This window comes from Sphaeramia orbicularis, chromosome 3, assembly GCF_902148855.1.
Source record: "Sphaeramia orbicularis chromosome 3, fSphaOr1.1, whole genome shotgun sequence".
Taxonomy (NCBI): domain Eukaryota; kingdom Metazoa; phylum Chordata; class Actinopteri; order Kurtiformes; family Apogonidae; genus Sphaeramia; species Sphaeramia orbicularis.
Genome location: NC_043959.1, coordinates 42,315,188 through 42,338,404, shown reverse-complemented (window position 1 = coordinate 42,338,404; position 23,217 = coordinate 42,315,188). Strand labels below are relative to the sequence as shown.

Here is a 23,217-nt window from a genome sequence, read left to right as displayed (position 1 = left end):
TCTCGTTTCTAGGAAATAGATGCTATTTTAGTGAGTAAATATCACCATTTAAGATGGAAGACACAAACATTCAACAATTAAACATTCCAAAGTAATCTGAGCAAATATAACTCCAGAAATGATGAACATAAACCTCCTCATTCTGCTCATCTTACAGTGGATTGTATGATGAGCAGAATCAACATCCAGAGCTGTAAGTATGATGACAAATTTCAGAATAACAGTAGAAGGAGTTGTCCATTTCAACCTTTATTTATTTTATTACATTCTCAGAGGGTCAAAATATACATACAATTTAATAGTCCTGTCATTAATTTGTGTAACTTGGACCAAACATGCTCCTTGCACCAGTTTCATGTTGACTTCTATTCCTCCTGCAGAATACATACTAATAAGTCTGGTTTATGGACCTCCATGCATGAACATCTCTTAGATTAATGTCATGGGTTTGTAATTGTCAGTCCAAAACAATTAAGCAATGTTGTTGCTACTTTGGAGGTATGCTTGAAATGTTCAAAGATCCATTTACATCAAAATTTCTGATAAAGTAATAATAATAATAAACTTTTTTTGAAATGCAATCAGTCTCATGAAGTGCACCACTACTCCCAGATAGATATTTCTTGATCTGAGCCTCTTCTTTCTCCATATATAAAGCGGATTACTATGATCATTATGGTTATTACAGATATATTTTTGTCTCAACTAACCAGGGGACATTGTTCTTGTTTCACAGCGCACATAGTCAAACTTTAGCCTTTAGAGTACTGAGCTCATACTCCACACTCTTTGCATATTAGGCAGATATTTTTGTTACCTTGCACATCTTTACTAAATCAAAACTGCTGCCCTAGGATGTTTTTCAACCTGTTACACTACAATCTGTTCATCTTATCTATAGAAGTCACTATGCATCTTCTTCCTGAATGATTCAATGACTGTGTGAGCCTAGAGCGTTTATATTTGTTTCTATTGTTTGTACAGATTAGTGAGGTTTTTTGAAACATGTGGAAGTTTTTCCCAAGGTGAAACCAGTCTTGTGGGTGTCTATATTTTTTTTCCCTCTAAGGTTCTGGCTTAGAGGGAAAAAGAAAAACCCAGAGAAATCTGGCTGATTTCTCTGGGTTTTCCATGATGAGAATCAAAAGGAGGCTGGTTTGAAGGAAGGCCCACAAATACAGCCAGTGGTAATGGTATAATGAAAATTAGTCAATATGAAGTTTCTAAAGTTATGACTTCAATATCTGGAAGCTTTCAGGCTGTTAAAGGACATCGGGAGCTTGTTGAAAGTACCATAAATCATCAAATAAATAATGAAATAAAGCACATGAAGACTAAGTTTTAATCCATTTAGAACCTGGTGGCTTTTTATAGGTAAAAATCCACCATTTTCCATTTAGTGCTCTCTTTTTTCCTTTATGTTAGAATTTTTAGATGTAAATGTGACTTAGGTGCATTAATCTGTCGCATGTCAATATACTTTTTGTAATATTTTCAAAGAGAAATGTATTTACAGATGTGGTTCAACATTGTTATATACAGAAGGATAGATTTCTACCGACATAAATCAACACGAACTGATCTGAACAGTTCAGTTCTCTCATCAAAACAAAGTGCTCAAGTTTGGATGCCCTTCTGATGCAGACTAAAAGACACACTGCTGAAAAAGGTTTCAGGTGCAATCATCCATCTATTTAGATCGCTACTCACCAGGAGGGGTCCAAGCAAGAGAGATGGAGTGGGGGCCCGACACTGTCACACTGTGGGGAGGCGGGATCCCAGTGGGGCAGGAAACTGGTGTTTGTATAATAAATTTGTCACTCAAACTAGTCCCGCCCTCTGAAGTGGCTTCCAGCTCATACACATACCTGAAGAGATAGCGAGGTGGAAAATAAGAGAAAACAGGAGACAAAGAAGCACACAAAGAACTATAAGAATGAGGAAGTGACGAAAGAAGAAAATTCAAAAACAGACAAAAATTGTAGACAAGAACAGAAATACTAAGACCAAAATCACTTGCTGCACACGCTATAGCCTGTTATACAGCGAGCTTGCCATAATGTTGTGCTGTCTGAATATATAATGAAAGTTCTTACTCCTATTTGACTAAAATAATTTCACAATACATTGTCAAAAGTAGTGACCACTTCTTTCCGTTAAGAATCCAATGTGCCACATTTTATAGATGAGAATATTATTATTACCATCACAGAATCCCACAACTGTCAGTTAAGAAGCAAAATATCAAATGTCACAGTCATGGCCTCTTGAAACTATGGGTCGATGAATAGATTATTGTTACAGCTCGATATAACAATGACAGGATCAGAATAAAGCTGATATCAGATGATATCACCTCCCTAATAATGGACACTTTGAACGCTACTAGAAGCTGAATTGTCAAAGTACATTAAAAAAAATCTGGATAACTGATCAAAAATCCAAGTAATTCATCAATGAATCTGAGACTGAACATCAAACTAACCATGAAAAAATGTAAGAGGGATGTAAGTGACATTATAACATTTTATTTTTCATGAAAGTCATTCATTCCAGTACAGAAGCTTGAAAATAGCCACTGGCCACTAGGATTGTGACAAAATATCGATATGGTGAACTATCGCGATAATTAATCTTTCGATGGATTATCGATGTGCTCTCGTCACGTATCAGTTTTTAAAAAAAATATTATTAAAATATAACTGCTATAAACTTCTTTCATCGTTCCTCCTTAGTGAGTCAAGTCACCGTTCAAATCACCGGGGAACAGTCATTGTGCAAGTGGCTGAGAATTGGGCTGTAATCACAGAAGAAGAAAAAACAACTAATATGGTGGACTCAAGCGGTGAAGTTAAACTGAAAGATGCACTGGCACTGTTTAAATCAAAAGTGTGGACTCACTTTGGCTTTTATAGTGTGGATGGGACAAAGCTGGATAAGGACTTTGCAGTATGTAAGAACTGTCTCACGAAAATATATGACAAACATGCACGGCCACCTATTTTATTTTTGTTGCTTCTACTTAATAGATTTAATTACTTAATTTAACACTTAATAGTGTTTTCTGAATGAGTTTAAAATAGTGTCACTGTTTGTCAGACACCTAAAAAATAAATCCTGTTAACAGTTATGTTGCACTAAAACAGTGTCATTGTTTTTGCACTACTGTTGTTCGTACTCTGGTTAAATTATGTTGGAAAATATAAACTTCAAATTTTTTGTTTGTTTGTTTTTTGTTTCACCCCTGTAAACACACAGATATATTGTAGAGTATTAGGAGCAATATATACATAACTGCAGTATCACCATATCGAAATAATATTGTGAGCCATGTATCATGTATCATGTAGTGTATTGTATCGTATTGTGAGGTACCCTGAGATTCCCAGCCCTACTGGCCACTATCGGAGCCAAGTTGTAACGGTGGTCGTAGTTTGCAAAACATCCTATAGGTGTCAGTGGGTTGGCCAAACAGATTAATCTGTCTATCATTACTTGAAACTACTCCAATTATCTTTCTCTTTTCCTTTTATCCATCTCACTGCTGTTTCTGTCGCACTCTCGATTGCTCTCGTTGCATGACATCATAAGATAGATTCCCCTTTTAAGAGCATGTGGCTGCCTGGTACTAAAGCCTACATTATCTGTGTAAGTGGACCACCATTTAACATTAAAAGCCTTTAATTCGCTATAAACTCAGGCACACATGTATTAATAGGCGCTGGTGTTGGATTATTGTTCCTTCGCTGAGAGTTTTAAACAGGAGGCCATTAGCACATCTGCAGTGGGTTAGAACGCAGTCCAAAAAGGTATTTAAAGTACTCGTCTGTTACTTTCAGACACACAAATAAATACACCTCATATACAGCAACAGTGTCAAGAAGAGGCAGAAAGAGAGGGGCAGAGACAGAAATCAAGAGGGGAAGAGAGCGAGGCAGAGACTGGGTGTGATTGAGTGGGAGAATTTTATCATGGCATAAGGTTTCAGAGGGAGAATGAATTTATACACTTCATCACTGGAAGATATTTACTTAAATGTAAACACCGCCTTGGGATATCAAAAGTAAAATGGTATGTGTGTGTGGTAGGTAAACTGTGAGTGGGGCATTTGCATCTGTTTAGTTGTGCATGTGAATGTGTGTGCATGTGTGGTTGTGCATGTGTGTGTGTCCTGCGGGGCCAGCCAGAGGGAATAGGTTAATTCTCTCGTCATCTTAGACACTTCCTGGGCTGCCGAAGCAAAGTGACAGCTAATCAACATTGTCATAAATAATCAATGGCCACTTTGAGCAGTCTCACGCACAGACACGTGCACACACAGAAAGTCATGTGCGGGTACACACTCTCACACGCAGGCAAAAACACACACAAGTCGGCCCGGATAATGGGGCCGGTGCTCCCGGTGTAATTCTTGGCGCAGGGCTAAATTGGGAAAAGAAGGGGAAGGAGGAAGGGAATGAGGTAAGAGCGAAAGGATGGGAGGGGACGAAGGGAGAAAGGAGAGGGGAAGTGAATAGGAAGCAAGACACGCAATGAGAAGCAAAGGGTCGGGACGGGATTGCCTTCTGGCGGACTATCTGGAATTAGGGAAAATTAAACGTCACACACATACAGTCCTCTCGTCTGCCTTCCTTTCTCTTCCCCTTTCACACACACACAGAGGAGATGGGAGTACTGCAGGGTGTTATCCCAAGAATTCTATTTGTAGTAAAGAGAAATTGTCTCGAGAGAGAAAAGAGTGAAGAGCGAGAGAAGGAGACAGGGCATAGAGAAGGGGGAGGAGAGAGGATATCATTTTACACTCCCATAATTAAAACAGAAGATCCATCTCGGCAAAAAAAAAAAAAAAAACACGGATTAATAAAGGTTAAATGAAAATAAACAGATAAATAAAATCTACGCTCCACTGCGGTCTGTAAGCAAAAGCCAGATCTGATTCGTGATTTTAATGTGTGTGGGGTAATGTTTGTGTCTGTCATTGGCATGCCAAATATTTGCTCATTAAATGGTACAAACAGACATATACAGAGTACCGTCCTGAGAGAGAGACATGGATGGGATGATAGGAGAGCTTTTAAAACAGGGTGACCCCGATGTGAGCACACATGCATACACTCAAATGGAAAAAACTAGGAATTAAAGGGATGATTAATTATGAAGCTACAAGTGAAGTGTGTTTATACATGTGTGACTTCCATCTCTGTGCACTTGCTTGCACTTGTGAGAGTATGTGTGTATGTGTGTGCATGTGTGTGCGTGTGTGTGTGTGTGTGTGTGTAAATGTGTGCATGTGTGTTTGTGTAAGTGCATGTGCTCTACCTGTGGTTTGGCAGGAGTCCAGTGTCAGTAAAATTCTGGTCACGGTGGCCTCCGGTAAAAATGGTGTGACCGTCTCTGTTCAGTCTGTATTGGGAGATGTGTCCATTAGGCTGGGATGGCTGATCCCAGTACAGCTCTACAGCTGATGTGTTTATTATCAGGTGTCTGGGCCTGGACCACACTCCTGGAGGAGCAAGGAAAGGAAAGAATGAGAACAAGACTTTGAACAAATTCCACATCATTCAGTATATGATATAAAACTATTATAGTATTGGTAGATTAACTGCAGATCCATTTATTTATTATTAAAGTTCTACGGCTGCTCATTTCAGCAGAAAAAAAGTACCTGTAGAAAAGTGTGGAAATGCTCACTTTCAGGCTGATGTTTATCTTGTGACATATATTTTACATAAATATTTGTATTAAATTGAAACCAAAAGATCAAGACAGGATTTGCTAGGGAAAGTAGAATTATTATTTAAGTTCTGAATTAAAAGAAAAAGGGACATAAAGAGTCACTGAAATTTGTGTGAAACTAAATTTGTTACTAATATAAAATGTAGAAGACATGTTTAATGTATTTGAATGACATATTTTCATTGATATACAAGGAAAATGGTTAAAGGCAGAAATAGGGAATTAATGAGATTTTTAAATGAAAACTAACATGTACAGATAAATAGGAAATAAAACATGGGAAAAGAGCCATTCATAAAATAGAAAATAAACTCATGTATAGGGAAAAAGTAAAGACAGAGAGGAGCAGAGAGACACATAGCGGATTGAGGAAATTATTCTAATTGAAGTTTTTTTGATAAATAAAAATCCATGAATCCATTTGAGTAATTTGTGGCTTTGTAGCAGTGTAGCCATCAGTGAGGAAGAGGAGAAAGAGAAAGGTGAAGGGTAAAGAGATGCTGTATAATAAGACCAAAGAAGGACAAGGGTGGGGGTGTAGGGGGGATTCAAAACAGGGGAGCGGTGGGACTAAAAAGCAAAAAGAGAAGGGAAAAAAAAATCTAAATGAAGATATCAGAGGAAGAAGACAGAGAAAAGGACGAACAGCAAAAAAACGTGTAATTTAATCTGTAAATTCATGTATCACTGAAAAATTTTAATAGGTAAAATTAGTTTGACTGTTTTGGGCCAGCTAATCAATTAAACTGAGTTGATGTAATAATAAACTGAATTTACGAATTACAGATTACATACTGTATATTACACTAAAACAAATTCAACAGCACACATTGTGAGCGTGTGGTTAACATTAATTCTGAGAAACAGTACATTGTTTAAATTAGAAAAACAGTGTGTGTTTGCACCAGCAGGGGCAGCTTGCAGGGTGCGTCCTGTTGAAGGAGAACTGGATCCACATCCCACGGCTGTACAGGCCACCAACACGAAACTGTAGTCAGTGTACGGCTGCAGACCTGTAGCACATAGAAACACACACACATATACAACAAAATAACTACATACATGCAAGAACAGTGCAAAAGATTAAGCAAACGTATACAGAAAGATGCAAAATTCTACACATCATTAAGCCCGATTGTTTTGTTTTTTTCCACCTTTATTATTGAAATTTTACAAGAGCAAACAGAGTGATACAGATAAAAGCATAACAGAAAAACAGGTAAAAAGTAAAAGACAAAGTAAGACGTCCTTTTGCCCAGTCGGTATCACCAGTCTGTTTTTCCTCTCACTCTCTCTCTGTTTCACTCTCCCTCCCTCTGTTCTTTCCACACTCTCTCAACGGATGGATCCATATCTGTCGGTGTTAAATTATGCATGCCATAACTCAATAATGAAACAACGTAAAGATGGGCAGCCGCGGAACTGACATGGGATAGGACCGGTCCAACGCTGTAATGTCATCAGCTTTTGATCTATGATAATTATGATACCTCGGTATGCGTTTAGGCTACAGCGTCCAGACATGATTTATTTATAGGCACCTGCTATACAGTTTAAAAGAAATCTCATAGCGACTGAGTGGCTCTTTAACTGCAACCACAGGAAATCATTTTTGTGGTGAGATATAACCACTGGAAGTTACTAAAAATATTACAAATAACTAAAGGGACTTATCCTAAAGTTTGACTATCAACTATCTGGTTATCTTAAATCTTTTTTCTTTATTTCCTGTCTCCGTCTGGATGTAAAGTGAGTAGATCACGATGAAAGATGGATGCAAATGTTTAATGTTGTCACGGGGGATGACTGGATATTTAATGGTCATTCACTTATCTGACAGCATACAACAGCTTACAAATCACATCCAGGGGAAAATGAAAAACCTAAAATGGCTTTATATCAAATGACAGCAACAACAGGCTTTGGCACTGCATAATGTGTTTTATGCTGTATTTCTGCATTACATCTGCACTGTTTAAAGTGAAAAAATAAATATTTTATACATGAATAATCCCTGGTAAATGTGCTTATACATTTTAATATTCAGAATTAGGCAGTTCATTAATAATGCTTACACCTTTAATTTTTTCCATACCTACTTATATCATATTTAATTACAATATAATTTTGACCTAAAAAGATAATACAGCATAGCAAAATGACAAAATAAACACAGCTCTCCATTTTATTAGTACAATTTCTTCTATTTAAAATCTCTCCTTTAGTTTGCTCATTATCATATTTACCAGATGTCGAGGTGACTTTAATGTTAGTTGTGAAAAAGTATTTCAGCCGTGAATTAGCGAAATAAATAAAAAACTAAAGTTGCAAAAAATAAGTATCTTTGTAAATTATTTTTTTTCCATAAAATATTCACCAAAAATACAATAATAACGATATATTTTGAAGGTGAAACACAGAGAAGGAGAACCTATTGTGTTTCTCAGCTGTGTGTCGGTTCCCACCCAGTGTCAACTACATATGGCGGAGAACATGTGCAACATCACACCAACGCACACACACACACACACACACACACACACACACCCACACACACACACACACACACACACCCTAATGCACAGAGGAGCGCTTCACCACGGCTTCCATGCGTCTCTTTCTACTGCTTAGCCTTCTTAACATGCCTTGCAGCCCACCACGCTTAACCCAACCTCTGATCAATGTGTGTACATGTGTGTGGAAGTGTGTACATGCATGTGTGTGTGTGCGAATGGCCTCACAATGTTGCCCTGTATTTGGGTTAAATAAAGGAAATCTGCCAGCCATACTGAAGTACTAGGGTTGAAGTGCAAGGCTCTGTTACACCATTTAACTGTGCAACTAAGCATGTGTATATGCATGTGTTCACTCTAGCATAGTAAATGATACACTGCAAGTGATGTCATTTGTTGCAACACTGAATAAAGCAGTAGCCCTTCACTGCATTTTAGTAAAGAGGGACAGAGAGTCAGAACAGCGCTAAAAACTGCCAAGAAGAATGTCCGACAAGATTTCTAACACAAACCTGATTTATCCAAGTATATGAGGCAATGGTAGCAGAGCTAATTAAATTTAAGGATGACATTGTGTGTAAAAAACAAAAGAATCAACATATTGATCAGAGAACATGCTTGTAAAAGTTCATTCATCAGACAAACCCTCAATAAAATGAGCAGAGACTAAGAAACTAAAACTACAAACAGTGTTTAGTCTCCATAAACAACCCAGTGTTTTTCTATCTGCCTCATGATCATAAACCAGAATACGCTCAAAGTGCACGTGTACGCGCACACAAAGAAACAGCGCTGATGTTTCTTGGTGTGTTTGAATTTACCTGAAATGGTCAGCCTGAAGAGGGCAGTGTTGCTCTGTTGGAGAAATAAGACAATCTACTACGGTGAGTGTGAGTTTGTGTGTGCGCAGCAGCAAGACAGAGTGTATATACCTGTATGTACATAACCATCATATGCATGTGTGTTTAGGTGCTTGATTAAGGTAAGAAAGAGGAAGCTTCAATCATTTTAACAGTGATCACCAAGACGAGAGAGGCAGGCGGAGGGTGTTGTGAAGCCGGGGTTTCTCTAACAGAAAGTGAGACCAGGCTGAAACTGTCCTCACAGAGGTGGATGCAGTGGATAGTGGTAAAGAGAAAGAGACACAGAAAGACAGAGTAAAGAGTTGGTGCTTACATGAAGGTAAAAAAGTTAAACAGTGAGTTAGATTGAGAAAGTGAGGAAGAGCCAATACTGAAGAGTGAATAGTGAGTTTCTTTTCCTTAATTTCGTGTGTGTGTATGGTGTGTGTGTGGGAAAATAACTGATTTAAAATGGCATTTTATTGACAGGTTGCCGTTCCCTGTTTGCATTAGAGAATATGATAGGATGATGGGTGTAGGCCACAATACCATGACAGTCACCTGATACACCACATAGGGAGAGAGAGAGAGAGGGAGAGAGGGAGAGAGAGAGAGAGAGAAAAGAGAGAGAGAGAGAGAGAGACAGAGACAGAGACAGAGATAGGATGAAGTGAAAGAAAATGGATAGAAGGTGGGAAAGCCAGGCAGTGGAATAGGAGGAGAGAGAAACGTTAGGACAACTGAGAAAGACATGGAAGAGGCTGAAATAGAAAGATAAAGGGAAGAGAACGGCAGAACAGTGAAGTAAAGGACACTAAAAGTAAAAGTAATGCTAAAAAAAAAAAAAAAAAAAACAGGAGATAAGAAATTTGATTTATTGGCATAAGAAGAAAAAATAGATGATGTATCAAGATAAAGTATGAAAATGAAAGAAAGAGACAGAGAGGAAGAGAGAAAGAGAGAGAGAGAGAGTGAGAGTGAGAGAGAGAGAGTGAGTGAGAGAGAGAAAGAGAGTGAGAGCTTTGATAACACCTCTCCTAAATAATTAAGAGTTTGACTTCCTGTCTGTGGCTCCCTAATGCAGAGACCGTCTGGGATGGAACAATGAGATCAGGTTCTCACACACACACACACACACACACACACACACACTGACTCACATATGCATACACACACATCAACTCAGCAAGCAAACCCATACTTGCGATAAATTATAGTGCATGCGTTTGACAAACAGTGGATAGAAAAACACACACATACTGATGATGCACAGATTTAACACCTCTTTAGACATCCGTGGCTTAACATCAATTGTGTGCTATTATATTAACTTAACTTTAATTCCAGAAATATAACACAATCTGAGAGAAAAACTTAAAAAAATGTAACAACTCTAATGCAATTTCTTCAGCAAAAAACTTTGGACCTACAGAAGAAGCTGATAACTACATGAAACACTGCAGCACTGACAGCTCTGACTGAAGAACACTTCATAACTGATACATGACAGAAGTTGTCGTCTTTGTGCCCTGCACCTTTTCCCATGTCTACATGCTTCCTACCTATAGCATGGACCATTTAGAGCATGGACTTCGTAGGAAACGCATTAATAAATAAAAGAACATACTCTATTCCCTGCTGTTCTGAATTAATAATGAGCCTACAAAAGACCAATTAAACACATGATTAATGCCATAATCTATATAATTGCAGGCAATAATTCATTGTGAGCTAATGATAGCAATACTTAATATCGATTCACATGGGGTGTCTCTACAGTAGTGCTTAATTCTTTCTATGAAGTGCCACTTCTCAGAACTGCTAAAAATGCGATTAATAAGAGTCTATTTGTTGCTTTTCCTAAGGCAAATCATTGATGAACAGTAAATAGTGAAAACCAGACATTTGTTTTATATTTTTAGTCTGCTATCATGGAAACCATTGCCTGCCTTGTATTTTTTTAGTGTCATAAAACACAGATATGTAACAGCACGGTATGTTACTCCCATGATAACCCCTTAAAGCAAAGCAACGGCCTAGATCTATCCTAAATCTAGTGCTGTCTGTCCTATCTGAAATACATATAACTTCATCTTAACAGTTAAATACATGCACTGTATATAAACTGTGTATTTAATATAACTACTGGAAGGCACTCTTTTACCCAGTGATTGACCTCAACTGTCACTTTACACCTTGCAGATCGAAGTAGTTTTAACAAAAAATAAACCTAATTTCTCCATCAAGAAGTATCTTTTACCCCACAGACACGTCATGGATCAAATGAGTTACAACAGTGTGAGAATGATTCAATCTATAATCGACATTTTTGCAGCTAAAAAAAGCCCATCCAGTTTCTGTGGTTTGAGTGAGTGAGTGTGTTGCTCTTTGAGCGTCTGTCTCGACAGCGGTAAGAACCGACAGAGAGATGCAGAGAAGATGAAAAATGGCATATTAAACATTAAGGATGAGGGAGTAGCGCAGCAATTATTTCTGTTACTTATTTCATTGAAAACACTTAGATCAATCCATCCATCTTTTCATCTGTCCTGCTCCTTCCTCCTTTTCTCCTTCCACTCCCTTCTCAAATATGACATTTTTGTGATCCTTTTATTCCTTCAGTGTTGTATATTTTTTTGTCTGCTCATATATTTCACTTTGCCATTGGAGGGGATCCCTGCTTCTCTCCTTGTTTCACATCTTAATGCTTTTCTTGCTGTAGGTCAAAGTGATTTATTAGTTTTCTTTATTATTAACAGCAGTCACTCATTAGACAAAGTTGACAAGATATGACAGCGGTCTGAATCTGTACCTGTAGAGGACTTGTGACATGTGAAGGTCTAGTGTGTAAATAGAAAAATACAATAGGATCATAGCATATAACATTAAATGATGGATTTAAAACACAATGATGATGTGTTTAGGTTACATTAGGTTACATTTCTGTAAATCTGATTTGATTTTGATTTAATTTGATAAAGCACTTTGTGACTCTGTCTGTGAAAAGTGCTCTATAAATAAAATTTACTTACTTACTTACATTACCATTACATACAATTAATGTGAAATGTGAATGCAAATGCATACACTTTTTTAATTTTTATTTAATTTTTGGAGCAGATTTTCACGACATCTGGCAACATGTGGCCTATGTGAATTCATCTGTATTGGTCCTAAAAAGCTGATCCGTTTTTGACCCTTCATTGTTTTTTTTAACATTGTTTTCAGTTTGTCTGCTGTCAAAACACTGTGACCCATCCAAACACAACACTGAAACATATTCCTAATGCATTAATGTGTCATACACAAAGACAGTACATGGCAAAATGAGATAGATGGGGGGAGAGCACAGATAAAGGGTGAGGGAGATCGCTCCAGTAGTGGTTTTGGCTGAATATGCAGGGTTTTCCAGGGTCTCACTGGGGGACAGGGGAATTTTACACACGCATGCTGGTTGCTTACACTGGCACATGGGGCTGGTACAGTATTACAGCACATTACCATCTCTATTTGGCATTGTTTGCTTTTCCTCATGCCTACAACATACAAACACACATGCTTGTGTGCACACAACCTCCTGACCATACAAGCCAACCACAGGCACCATGGGAATAGTCTATTGGCTACTGGCAAAGCTGATGCCTGGTCTGAGTCCAAGGCAGAGGGGAGAGGAGGGCTGTGAAGAGAAAATGCCACTGAATTTCGGCTTTAGAAGATGGAATCACTTGATTCCCATAAATAAAAAGCTAAAGGAGATTTAAGTTTGTTTTTAAATGTAAAAGTTAGTGGAATGATTGACTGGGAAATCCAGGTTCACTAAAAACTTTTCAGCATCTTTATGGAAGTAGTTTATTTATATCTACTGTATATATGTGTAACTTGTGTGCAATTCCAGGTCTCCATGTTAACAATTAACATACAGTTCACAAGCTTTATAATTGTCTTCTCTTATGTTTTGATACTATACGCACTACGCTGTTGGTTGTTATAAATCTGGTACTGTAATTTTTTTTTAATTCAATTTGTTATTGTTTGTTTAATTTCAGTCTCATTAGTTCCACTTGTACAAACATCTTGTAAACTTAGTTTATTGCTACTGTTATCAGAAATAGGCATGTGTGTTGGACAAGATTCTACTGGTATATCTCTTGTTTCTTTAATATGCTCTGTGTTTTTACAGACAACTATGTTTGTTTACAATGCTTCATGCAGTGTTGTGTCTGCATATGTAAGGTTGTGTTGTGAGGGATGGCAGCAGGCCAACAACACTGCTCCTCCTCAGGGTAGATAAAACAAGACCCACAAATCACCCAGTCTTGACACCGTCACGATTGTGTGTGGACCCACAATACCTAGACAAGTTTGTGTACAAACAAGCTGCACTTTTGAGCATTTTGTCAGGGCACTGGGTCTCACACTGCTTTTCTAGTGTTGTTTGTGTAGTTTTTGATCTTTCTTGCATGTGTTCGTCAGTCTGATCTTGTCCATGCCGCTCTGTACTGTGTTTGAAGTTTACTTGACTGCAGGTTGTTTTATTTTGTTGCTTTATTGTGGCTATATGTGGCTGTGTTACGCCAGTTAAAAACAGCTGAGGCAGGAAGTGTAAACTCTGTCATAACAAGGCTGTCTGATAGTACATAGATAATATATGACAAAGGAAGAGAAAAAGTTGAAGAGGAGAAAGAGAACCGCATGGAGGTGAGGAACAGGAGGAGGGAAGAAAGGGAAAAAATAGAGGAAAGCAAAAAAAACAAAAAAAAGTGGAAGATATTGAGAGTAGTCAGAGAAAAGGTGCTAAATTAGAGAAAAAGTAAAAATGAAACAGATAATAAAGTGTCCTACCAGTCACAGTATAATTTCTGGGTTCATCAGTGACTGTAAAATATGGTTCCAACATTGGTCTGATTCAGGTAGTAACGCTGCAACACTCCATTGGTTGAGCCGGTTCAGACCAGTTCACATAGAGGGAGGAGGAACTCAAGGCTGTGACCACTGGAGATTGTACCCCTCTGGGACCCCTAAGACTGTCACTGCCACCACCTAAACACATGTGAATAGAAACACACACACAACAAGAATGAAACACACAAAAAACTAAAATATACATATTTCTGATATTTACCAGAATATAAAAGCTACATAAAACAGATGGATTTCTGCAGTCATCATTTATGGATGCAATTACCATGATCACAACCTAGTAAAAAACTGCATTGAAATTCAAGGCTTCTTTGTCTAAGGCTGTAAATGCCTTGTTGAATACAGAGGAAGACATTTGCTAATCTATGAGGGTGGACATTTAGAAAAAAATGTAATTGAAAAGCATCATATCTTCATGATACAAATGGATGGGCAGGGTTAGAACACTGGAACTTTGGCCAACCCAGAAGAACAGTAGAAAGCAGAGTCTTAACATAAAGTGTAAAGGCTATTTGGATCTGTACTGGCAAAATGCTGTGTCAAATTTTGTTTCAGTGTACTTTCTATATTTCTGTATATGTATATGTCAGGGTAGAGACTGCGCTCTGGTAGGATCTGCGATTCTACCAGTAGAGACTCCGATCGTAGTCTCTACCAGTAGAAACTCCGATCAGAGTCTCTGACCCTAACCCTAACCCTAACCCGATCGGAGTTTCTACTGGCAGGATCGGAGTTTCTACCAGTAGAGACTCTGATCGGAGTTTCTACCGGTAGAGACTACGATCGGAGTCTCAACTGGTAGAATCGCCGATCCTACCAGATCGCAGTCTCTACCCTGATATATATCTCTCCTCCTCCTCTTTATCTAACAACACAAAAAGTTTTGAGTGTAAGTCAACAGTCCTCTTCAGTTGCAAAACTCTGTAGCCTATCACCCTATTTCTGTAAAGCCACATCCATAAAATGTGCAACCCAGTCAAGTAACTTATTTAATGCTCCTTGGCAATTATAGTACGCTCATGTATTCACTCATATTTCAATATTGTACAAACTTTTTATACGCTACATTAGTGTGCCATCATTTGTTTTATTTTTTAAGAGGGGCCTTTAGGCATAGCAATATTTTTCTGCCACCTCCGATGCAACATTTGGCAAGAGAGGTAATTTTTGACCGCATTTCATACTGTTCTTCACTTTTTTCTTCTTTGACTTCTTTCTCAATCCTGTGAAAGCTGGGAAGCTCAGCTGTAAATATGTCAAGTTATGCAATACACATTAGACGCAATATGTCAAAGATGAAACAGTTAAAATTGGATCATCAAAGATCAAAAGTCAAGGTCGCTAATCAGCACATTTTATAACTAACATGACCAACCTCAACTTCACTGTGACAAATGTATATCATGATTTCCTGTCGATTACTCACCACCATATTCCTCAAACAGTCTATAAGTGAAGACCGGAAGTTTTGCACTGGAAATGATAATTTAAATCATACAATCAATGTCTATAGAACTATGTGGGAAAAATGCAAAGAGAACCCTTTATAAAATGCCTCCAACGCCTTCTCTACATACATGAGTATGGACAGACACAGATGTATCTTGGTCACAAGACTGTTGGGAGGATATTCTAGTTTTGTTTATTCATTTTCCAGAACGGAAGATGGTAATACATTAAATGTGTGCATAATGAGTAAATGCTGGGTTAAAGTTAAAATTGACTCATTGAATACTGATATTTATTGCAAGTTTTGCAGTTTTGTGAGAATACTGAAGGCAAAGAGTCTACAAATTTTTTCTCCACTTTAGTAGCTTAAATGCAGCCACCAGACATCAAACTATAACTGACCAACTTCTACTTTACATTTTGCCTGACAAAGATGAAACAGCAAAGTAATTTGCCATTAGAACTGCAATTATGAATTTAAGTACTAACTACCATTGGTTAAAAAACAATAAAAAAGGACTTTTCTTAGGCAAAAAATTAGTACTAGTACAGTGTTGCCAGTGACCATCTTATTGTAAATTCCTAGCATAGTATCTGTGGGTGCCTGTGAACGCTGGGTGAATGTGGAGACCACAGAATCACAGAGCAATCTGCTGCTAATGGCAACAGGGATATCCTGCCTTAATAGACTGTCACTAGCACTTCCCCCACCTGTCCCACACAGTGCTATGCAATTAGAACACTGCTACTACAACTAAGAAGACACACACGCACATGTGCACACACATAGGCACACACATATAGACACGTAAACACACAAAGCAAGGAATGAGCAAAGAGAACTGGAAAAAAGAAAGGAGATGAAAGATGCAGGGGAAGAGTAGAATAAATCAGTGAGTGCTTCTGCGTGCTGTCAACTTTGGTATCTGTCAGGATTTGGAATAATTAAGAGATAATAAAAACAACATAACCACATGTCTGCAGAACGTATGTATGTTTAGCCTGAATGGTATAAACTTGAAAAATTGATAATACAGTTAAGGCTTAATCTTCAGTCTATTTCATAGAATATACAAGTTCTCTGACAAATACAAATATGTATTCCTCAACGTTAAGCTGTTAACAAAATTATTTATACGTATATACTGAATAATTCTTGATGGTGGTATTGGTAAAATGTGGTTCTAACATTGATTGACAACTTGTATCAAGCCTCTCCACTGGACTTTTCAGGGAAAATAGCTCAAAGTTGCTCTATATTTATTTATCTAAGTAGGTATTTATTTATTTTTTGACTTAGACGTTTATTTATAAGTCAATATATTCATCATTTATGACGAGTGGGGGTGATGCCAGCCTATTTACTATTTCCTGATCCAAAGTATCATTATAATAGCAGTCTTTTAGAATCCAGTATGGATCAAACGCTACTACTAACATCAAAGTATGCCATACTGGGATATCCACTATCATTCTGTCAATGAAGAAATGAAACCTGGCAGGGACAGAGGAAAATAGAACTGTGAGAGACGAGTGAGAAAGAGAGCAGGGCAGCAGATGACAGGAGAGAAACTGCTGTTTGGCCAGTGGGAAGCAGGGAGGATGAGAGGAGAACGACAGAGGGAGATGAGAAGGGAGAAACTGGAGCATGTGGAGTTAAGACCAACAGAATGACCGGATACAAACAGCAGAGAGAGACAGGACAAACCGTTCAAAGACAGAGGTGGACCAATCGCTCTTCTTCTTCTCTAAGTGACCAACCGTATTAGATCAGTACCTTCTGTTGTCACAGCAGGTGTGTGTTTGTGTGTGTGTGTTTGTCTGTTGGTACCTGTATGGTGTGTGTATGTAGGGGGCTGATGCCAGGTAATTGGAGTGTGTATTAGGTTAGCCCAAGTTATCCCATAATTGGACTGTTTGGCCAATTTTCAGTGGTGTACAAACTAATTCAACTCACTCCTTTTCTACACTCAGCAGGGTACACAGGTATGTAAGCTGTGTGAAACAGGAAGTACAACAGAAGGAGAACATGGAAAAAATAGACTGAGTTCTAGTGTGTAAGTCTTTGCGGAGTATGTGGAGTATAATGTAAACTCAACTCTCCTACTGATTACAACATAAATGATCACGAAACTTGCTAAAGAACATTATGACATTGGTTTTGTTTTCTTCTCACCCATGATTTACCCATTTTTTTCCATTTATCTCTCACTGATGTCATATTTGCTCCCCAATGTAATCCTTCCATCATCCATTTACCAACAATTTAAAAAAAAAAATGTACCTCCATCTCCCCTCTTTCATCCATCACCCATCCCTGTGACTTCATCCTTACGTAAGAATGTGCTCATCACAATAATGAAATGTTAAATTACCTTTTTAAAAAAGCCAGAAAGACAGTTTTCAACGGGAGCTTTCATCACCTCTAAGCTGGAGAATTATTGTTGTGGTGATATCAGCTAGGCTACAGCCAGGGAATAGCAGAGGGAGTTCTGTGTGAAGCTATGATGGTCGCTATCACAAACATCAGGTAGGCTCAGCAAATCTGGGGGTTGGGGGTGGAAACAAGGCTAAATAACAACTTGTTCTGACATGGGAACAGTACAGAGTTCACAAAGCATGGAGACATATATACTATAATTTATCTAATTTAGAAAGGTCAGGCAATGAATTTGAGTTAATACAGCTTGCATGGCAACCAAGCATTTCAAGTACAATGTAAACAGTATCTATCAGGCTTTTAAGAATGGCACCGGAGACTAGACTACACCAAATATATACTTTCTCATCCAGACAGACATAAAAATCACACAGTAAACAACCAATTTGTGTTTGTGTACATGTATAAACTGAACAATGCATTTTTTTTTCTTTACATACCTCCCTTTTCTTTTACAATTTAAGCTAAATTAAAGGAATGAACAGTGAAGTAGCACTTTAGTGATTCTGAGAGGCCATTAGATAATTATACAGAGGAATAATAGCTTGATGAAGTGACTGCTAAAGTGCTACAGCAGATTTGGAAAATGTGTGTGTTGCATACATGTGGGTGTGTGTGTGAAACAGAAAAAGTAAGAGCTCTGAATGGAAGACAAAAATAGATACCAGCGTGAGAATCAACAGGAATTACACTGCTGTTCCAACCTGAGGTGGAATCAGCAATATCTTACTTTCTGTTTGCTCAAAGCAACCTCAATAATACACGTCAGAGGCATTCTGCTGCTGAGATTATAGGCTTGTTGAAAAGGTAGGTCAGATGGTAGGTACGTCAGTGTACTGTATTTATCCTCCCTTAGGCATTTATTGGCTGATTAGCTCTTATCTGTCTATGTCAACTGTTTTCGGAACTGTCATGCCCCTTTCACTTGATCTTCAATGCAAGAAAACAAAATGTGGCCTTTGACCAAAAGATGTTTGTTTTGTAGCACTTGGACATATTTACGTTACAATAGTTATAATGTGGTACAACATCTGTAGTGCTGTAAAATCGTAGTTACTTGGAATTATTCTTCTTGTAGGTGGCACTTGGCAGCTCAGTAACAACACAGTAGTAGTGCAGAAATAGCAAGTAACAATCAACTAATAATGCTGAAATTCCCCTATAATTTCAAATGCAATGACTTGATACTTTGAAATACTTAAGGTAGTTTTTGTGCAACCTTGACAATAAGAAAGTGTCAGGTAACTAGTATGGACAATCTCACAAAAGACAACCTAACAGAATAAAGGGAAGTTCAGTATTTTTCAATGTTTTAGATCTTGCTGAGGAGCTTATTTTCATTGTTAGCTAATGGTTCTTTATAAGGGTGCCTTGAGACCTTCCTACATCATCCCTATGGCCACTTCATGAATTTTTTTGTCCTAAGGTGGCCGTATGGCACCCCTATATGCAACTCACAGCACTCTCAAGTCATTGGTAGGAAGATCTTTCGCCTTTTCTGAATATTTAGATCGGTATATAAACGGTGATCGTGTACTCTCTTAAAAATCCTGTCATGATCATTGCATTCAAGATGGCAATAATGCCCACAAGACTGAAACTTCTACAGCTACTGCTGCAAGACAAAGAAGAGGAAGATCAAGCAGTTTTGGCCGTTGTTTTGGTCCGGCAGCAGCAGAACCCTCTTGTTATTTTTCCGTAGGTAACAGAATAAAGTAAAAAGGTAGAAGTTTGCGGAACACTGATATATGAAGTAATGTGACGTCAAATCAAATGATTGAAAGATGACCTGCATGTGTGTTATGTGTTTGGGATCATGCGCTGTCCATGGTGCTGAATTACACACTCCTGTAGAGAATATGTGGGGAAACACTGACCTGTACTGTTAAACATAATACAAATTGGGAGTCATAATAGGACATCAAATGAAGAAATTTGAATTAGAAAGTATAAGAGTAAAACAAAGAATGTTTTTTGACCATAGAAATTTCTAGAATGATGATTTGTATACGACACCTTACGTACGCCTTAAGAACGTCATGTGAAATCTATCTGTACGTCCGTTCATGTGAACACTGTAAGGGGCCCCTAAAGAGAACGTAATGTCTTCTTACAATCTACTTGTGATATACTTGCAACCACCATAGGAACATGGGGTTCTGGAATGACCTCCTGATCAGAAATAATCCACAAACATTGTGCGTTGTTCTTAGGTTGTTCCTAAGGCATTCATCAGGGTGCCCTACGAATCCCCTTTCAGGGGATTTTGCGGTGCATTCGTAGAAAATCTTGCACAAGATCATTCATCTGGCTACAAACTTAGGAACAGTCTACAAACTCTCCATTCTCTCCACTCAAGGCTGCCTTGAGAAGGTTGTACGAAATAGTACATAAATTGTTCGCACAGTGTTCATAGCTGTTTGTAAGGGCATTTGTGACCTAGGCATGAACTGTAAGTAGAATAAAGGAAAAAATCTTGAATGATCCATGTCTCTATAATGCTATGGGCTACAAGGCTGAAATGGTAGTGTGACTGACTCAACCTAAGATTAAATAGTGTCAAAATGGATTGTGGCCAGTCTCTTTGCTGCACAAACTGTAAAATATCACCACTGGGTATGACTTTGTATTGAATGTAGAGGTTCCCAAATGTCAAGGTCAGTATCTCCACAGAGCTATCGGCAAGACGGCTGAAATTTGAACTGTGTGACCCTCTCATCCTTAGAATCAGATAGTTTAACTATGAAGGTGAGTAGAGAAACTTTACTTATAATCAGTGGTAACAGTGTAAATGTAAAATTGGTTTTGGCATATTGTTCCAGGGTTCCCAAATGTCACATAAGAGCATCTCTGCAAAGCTATGGCCTAAGGCTGATATCATACTTTTCAGACCCTCTCAAATAATGGATGAATGACAATCAAAATGAAGGTAAGACACGTTTTGTGGAAAAGTTGCATTATGCAAAAAGTAATAAAGTTGACATTTAGGTATTGCTTTACATTGGAAAGGGTAGGGGTTCCAAATATGCTAGTCAATCTCTACAATACCAGGTCTAGAGGGTTGAAATTTGAACTGTGTGACCCACTCAACCTAATATTGTTAACATGAAGGCAGTAAGAGAAGCTTTACTTTTGGTCAACCTGTAGCAAATCACAAAGCGTAAAGTTTGATATTTTGGAATAACTTTCCACTGCCAGAGTTCCGTAAATGTCATGGTCAAAATATCTGCAATAAAATGAGTTAGACAAATGAAATTTGAACTTTGTGATCCACTCCATCTAGAGATAATGCAGTATCAAATGAAGGTGATCAAGCTTGAATTGGTGAAAGCTGTCAACGTCCCACCAAAGAGTAAAGTCGGTGTGTCTTGTGTACAAGGGGGCTTCAAAAAATTTGTGGAAAAGGAACATAGCTTTGACATGGGTTAAATCGCATGGCCCTCAGTTTTACAATAAATGGACTTAACGGCTGGTATCAACACATGCCGAAGTTATTTGACCTAGCTGGAGCATATGCTGAAAATAAACATCTTAACTTAAACTATTTTTTTCGAATTGACCTTTTTCCATGAACTTTTTGGAAGCCCTACTGTATAACTACGTGTTGGCAAAGAGTTTCCCAAATAAGCCTAAATCACCCAAATAGGGTTCCATAATATTACAGTCAACATCACCACAATGCCATGAGCTAAAAGGCAGAAATCTGAATGTGTGACCCTCTCAAGCTAAGAAGAAACAGGGTCAAAATGAAGACAGATCAGAGAAACCTTAATTGTGGCTAGTGGTAACAGTGTACATGATGTAAAATGTGACATTTGAGTATAATTTCCCCTGGACACCAGCGTTTTGAAATGTCACAGTCAACATCAGACAACACCGTGGCCTGGAAGACTCTTGTGATGCACTAAAGTCTGCATCATGAGGTAGAGTTTTTGCAGCCTGAAAATATAGGAAGGAGTAACTGCAGACATCTCGTGTCCTCTCAGACCACTTGAATTTCAATGTGCTGAAAACTAACTGCAGAATTATTTTTGACTAAACAAAAAAAAAAACACTGCAGCTTAATCTCACTTGTCTCTTTAGCAGCTGTTGTGCAGTTGCATTTATTTATTTTTATCAGGATGCAACTCACCACATGTAAATGTGCCTCACATCTCATGTTCTGAAATTGGAATATGCTGAAGACTTTGAGGTAAGTATTGTAGCAGGCAAGCTTGTGAACTGATGTTCAAGTACAGTATAAACATTCTAATGAAATATCACTCAATTCAAACACCACATAAAGCCCTACCTGTTCACTGTCAGTGCACCCGGCTTGATTACAGCTCCGTAGCTGGTAGCTGTATTCTTGAAAAGGCCTGATTCCACCAGGTCAGTGAAAGTGGTTTCATCACCACGGTAGCGCTCCTGTCCATCCCGCAATATAATATAGTGAGTGATGTCCCCTGTTAAAATGAAACAGGTAATTTTGAAGATGATTTCTTCATGTTTATAGACTAAACATTTTGCTTTTATGAAATATAACTAATCAGAGAACCCCTCTATTGTTAGATCATTTCTTCCACAATGACGCATTGTTAAAGTAAAACATTAAACAACCAGAAAAGCACTCGAGAGTGCAGACCTCTGACAAGACAGATCTACCCCCCCATCACCACCAAAATCTAATCATTTGTCTTGTGCCAGTATCAACATTTCCTGAAATCTGTCCATAACTTTTGAGTTATCTTGTTAACAAACCAACAAACAAACAACAAAAACAAACAAACAAACAACACACAAACACAAGCCAAGTGATCACAATACCTCGTGGTGGAGGTAATAACAGAGAGTAGAGGTACACACCATTCGGCCTTGCAGGTGCTTGCCACTGCAACTGGATGATGTCATCCCTTTCACCTATACGACTCCACCGGGGCGGTGCCACTCCCCATGGTTATCTTCATGGGTGGGTCACTGTTGTAACATCGCTGGAGCCTCGCCCAAAGCTGTTCCAGCCCCTCACTCTGTACTCATAAGTGGTGAAGGGCTCCAGGTCAGAGTCTTTTACAGAGAATGGAAGTACAATAAGAAGAAAAAGAAGAAAGAGAGGGGCTAAGAAAAATGGTCAGCTCATTTATAAATATGTGTGCCAATAAATAAGGCATACATCACCACACTTACCAAGAAATGCATGTGAATTTATACAGTAAATGCACATATAGCAGTGGCTGCAATAGTGGTATATAATCAGTCAGTTTGGAAACTTGTATAAGAGTTTTATCTGACATTATCTAACATTTATTGTGAACTAAAAATAATACCAACCAAATATTAC

General features: G+C 38.2%; 1 protein-coding gene across 1 annotated transcript in view; it reads right to left on the bottom strand.

Moving 5' to 3' along the window:
* The window catches only part of ush2a (Usher syndrome 2A (autosomal recessive, mild)), a 229,409-nt gene that overhangs the window by 37,667 nt on the left and 168,525 nt on the right, over positions 1 to 23,217 (bottom strand). Inside the window, 10 exon segments of the mRNA XM_030161277.1 lie at positions 1,711 to 1,868; positions 5,320 to 5,503; positions 6,642 to 6,749; positions 13,934 to 13,973; positions 13,975 to 14,024; positions 14,027 to 14,101; positions 14,104 to 14,131; positions 22,192 to 22,271; positions 22,274 to 22,345; positions 22,746 to 22,943. Of these exon segments, the coding sequence (XP_030017137.1) occupies positions 1,711 to 1,868; positions 5,320 to 5,503; positions 6,642 to 6,749; positions 13,934 to 13,973; positions 13,975 to 14,024; positions 14,027 to 14,101; positions 14,104 to 14,131; positions 22,192 to 22,271; positions 22,274 to 22,345; positions 22,746 to 22,943 (993 nt within the window).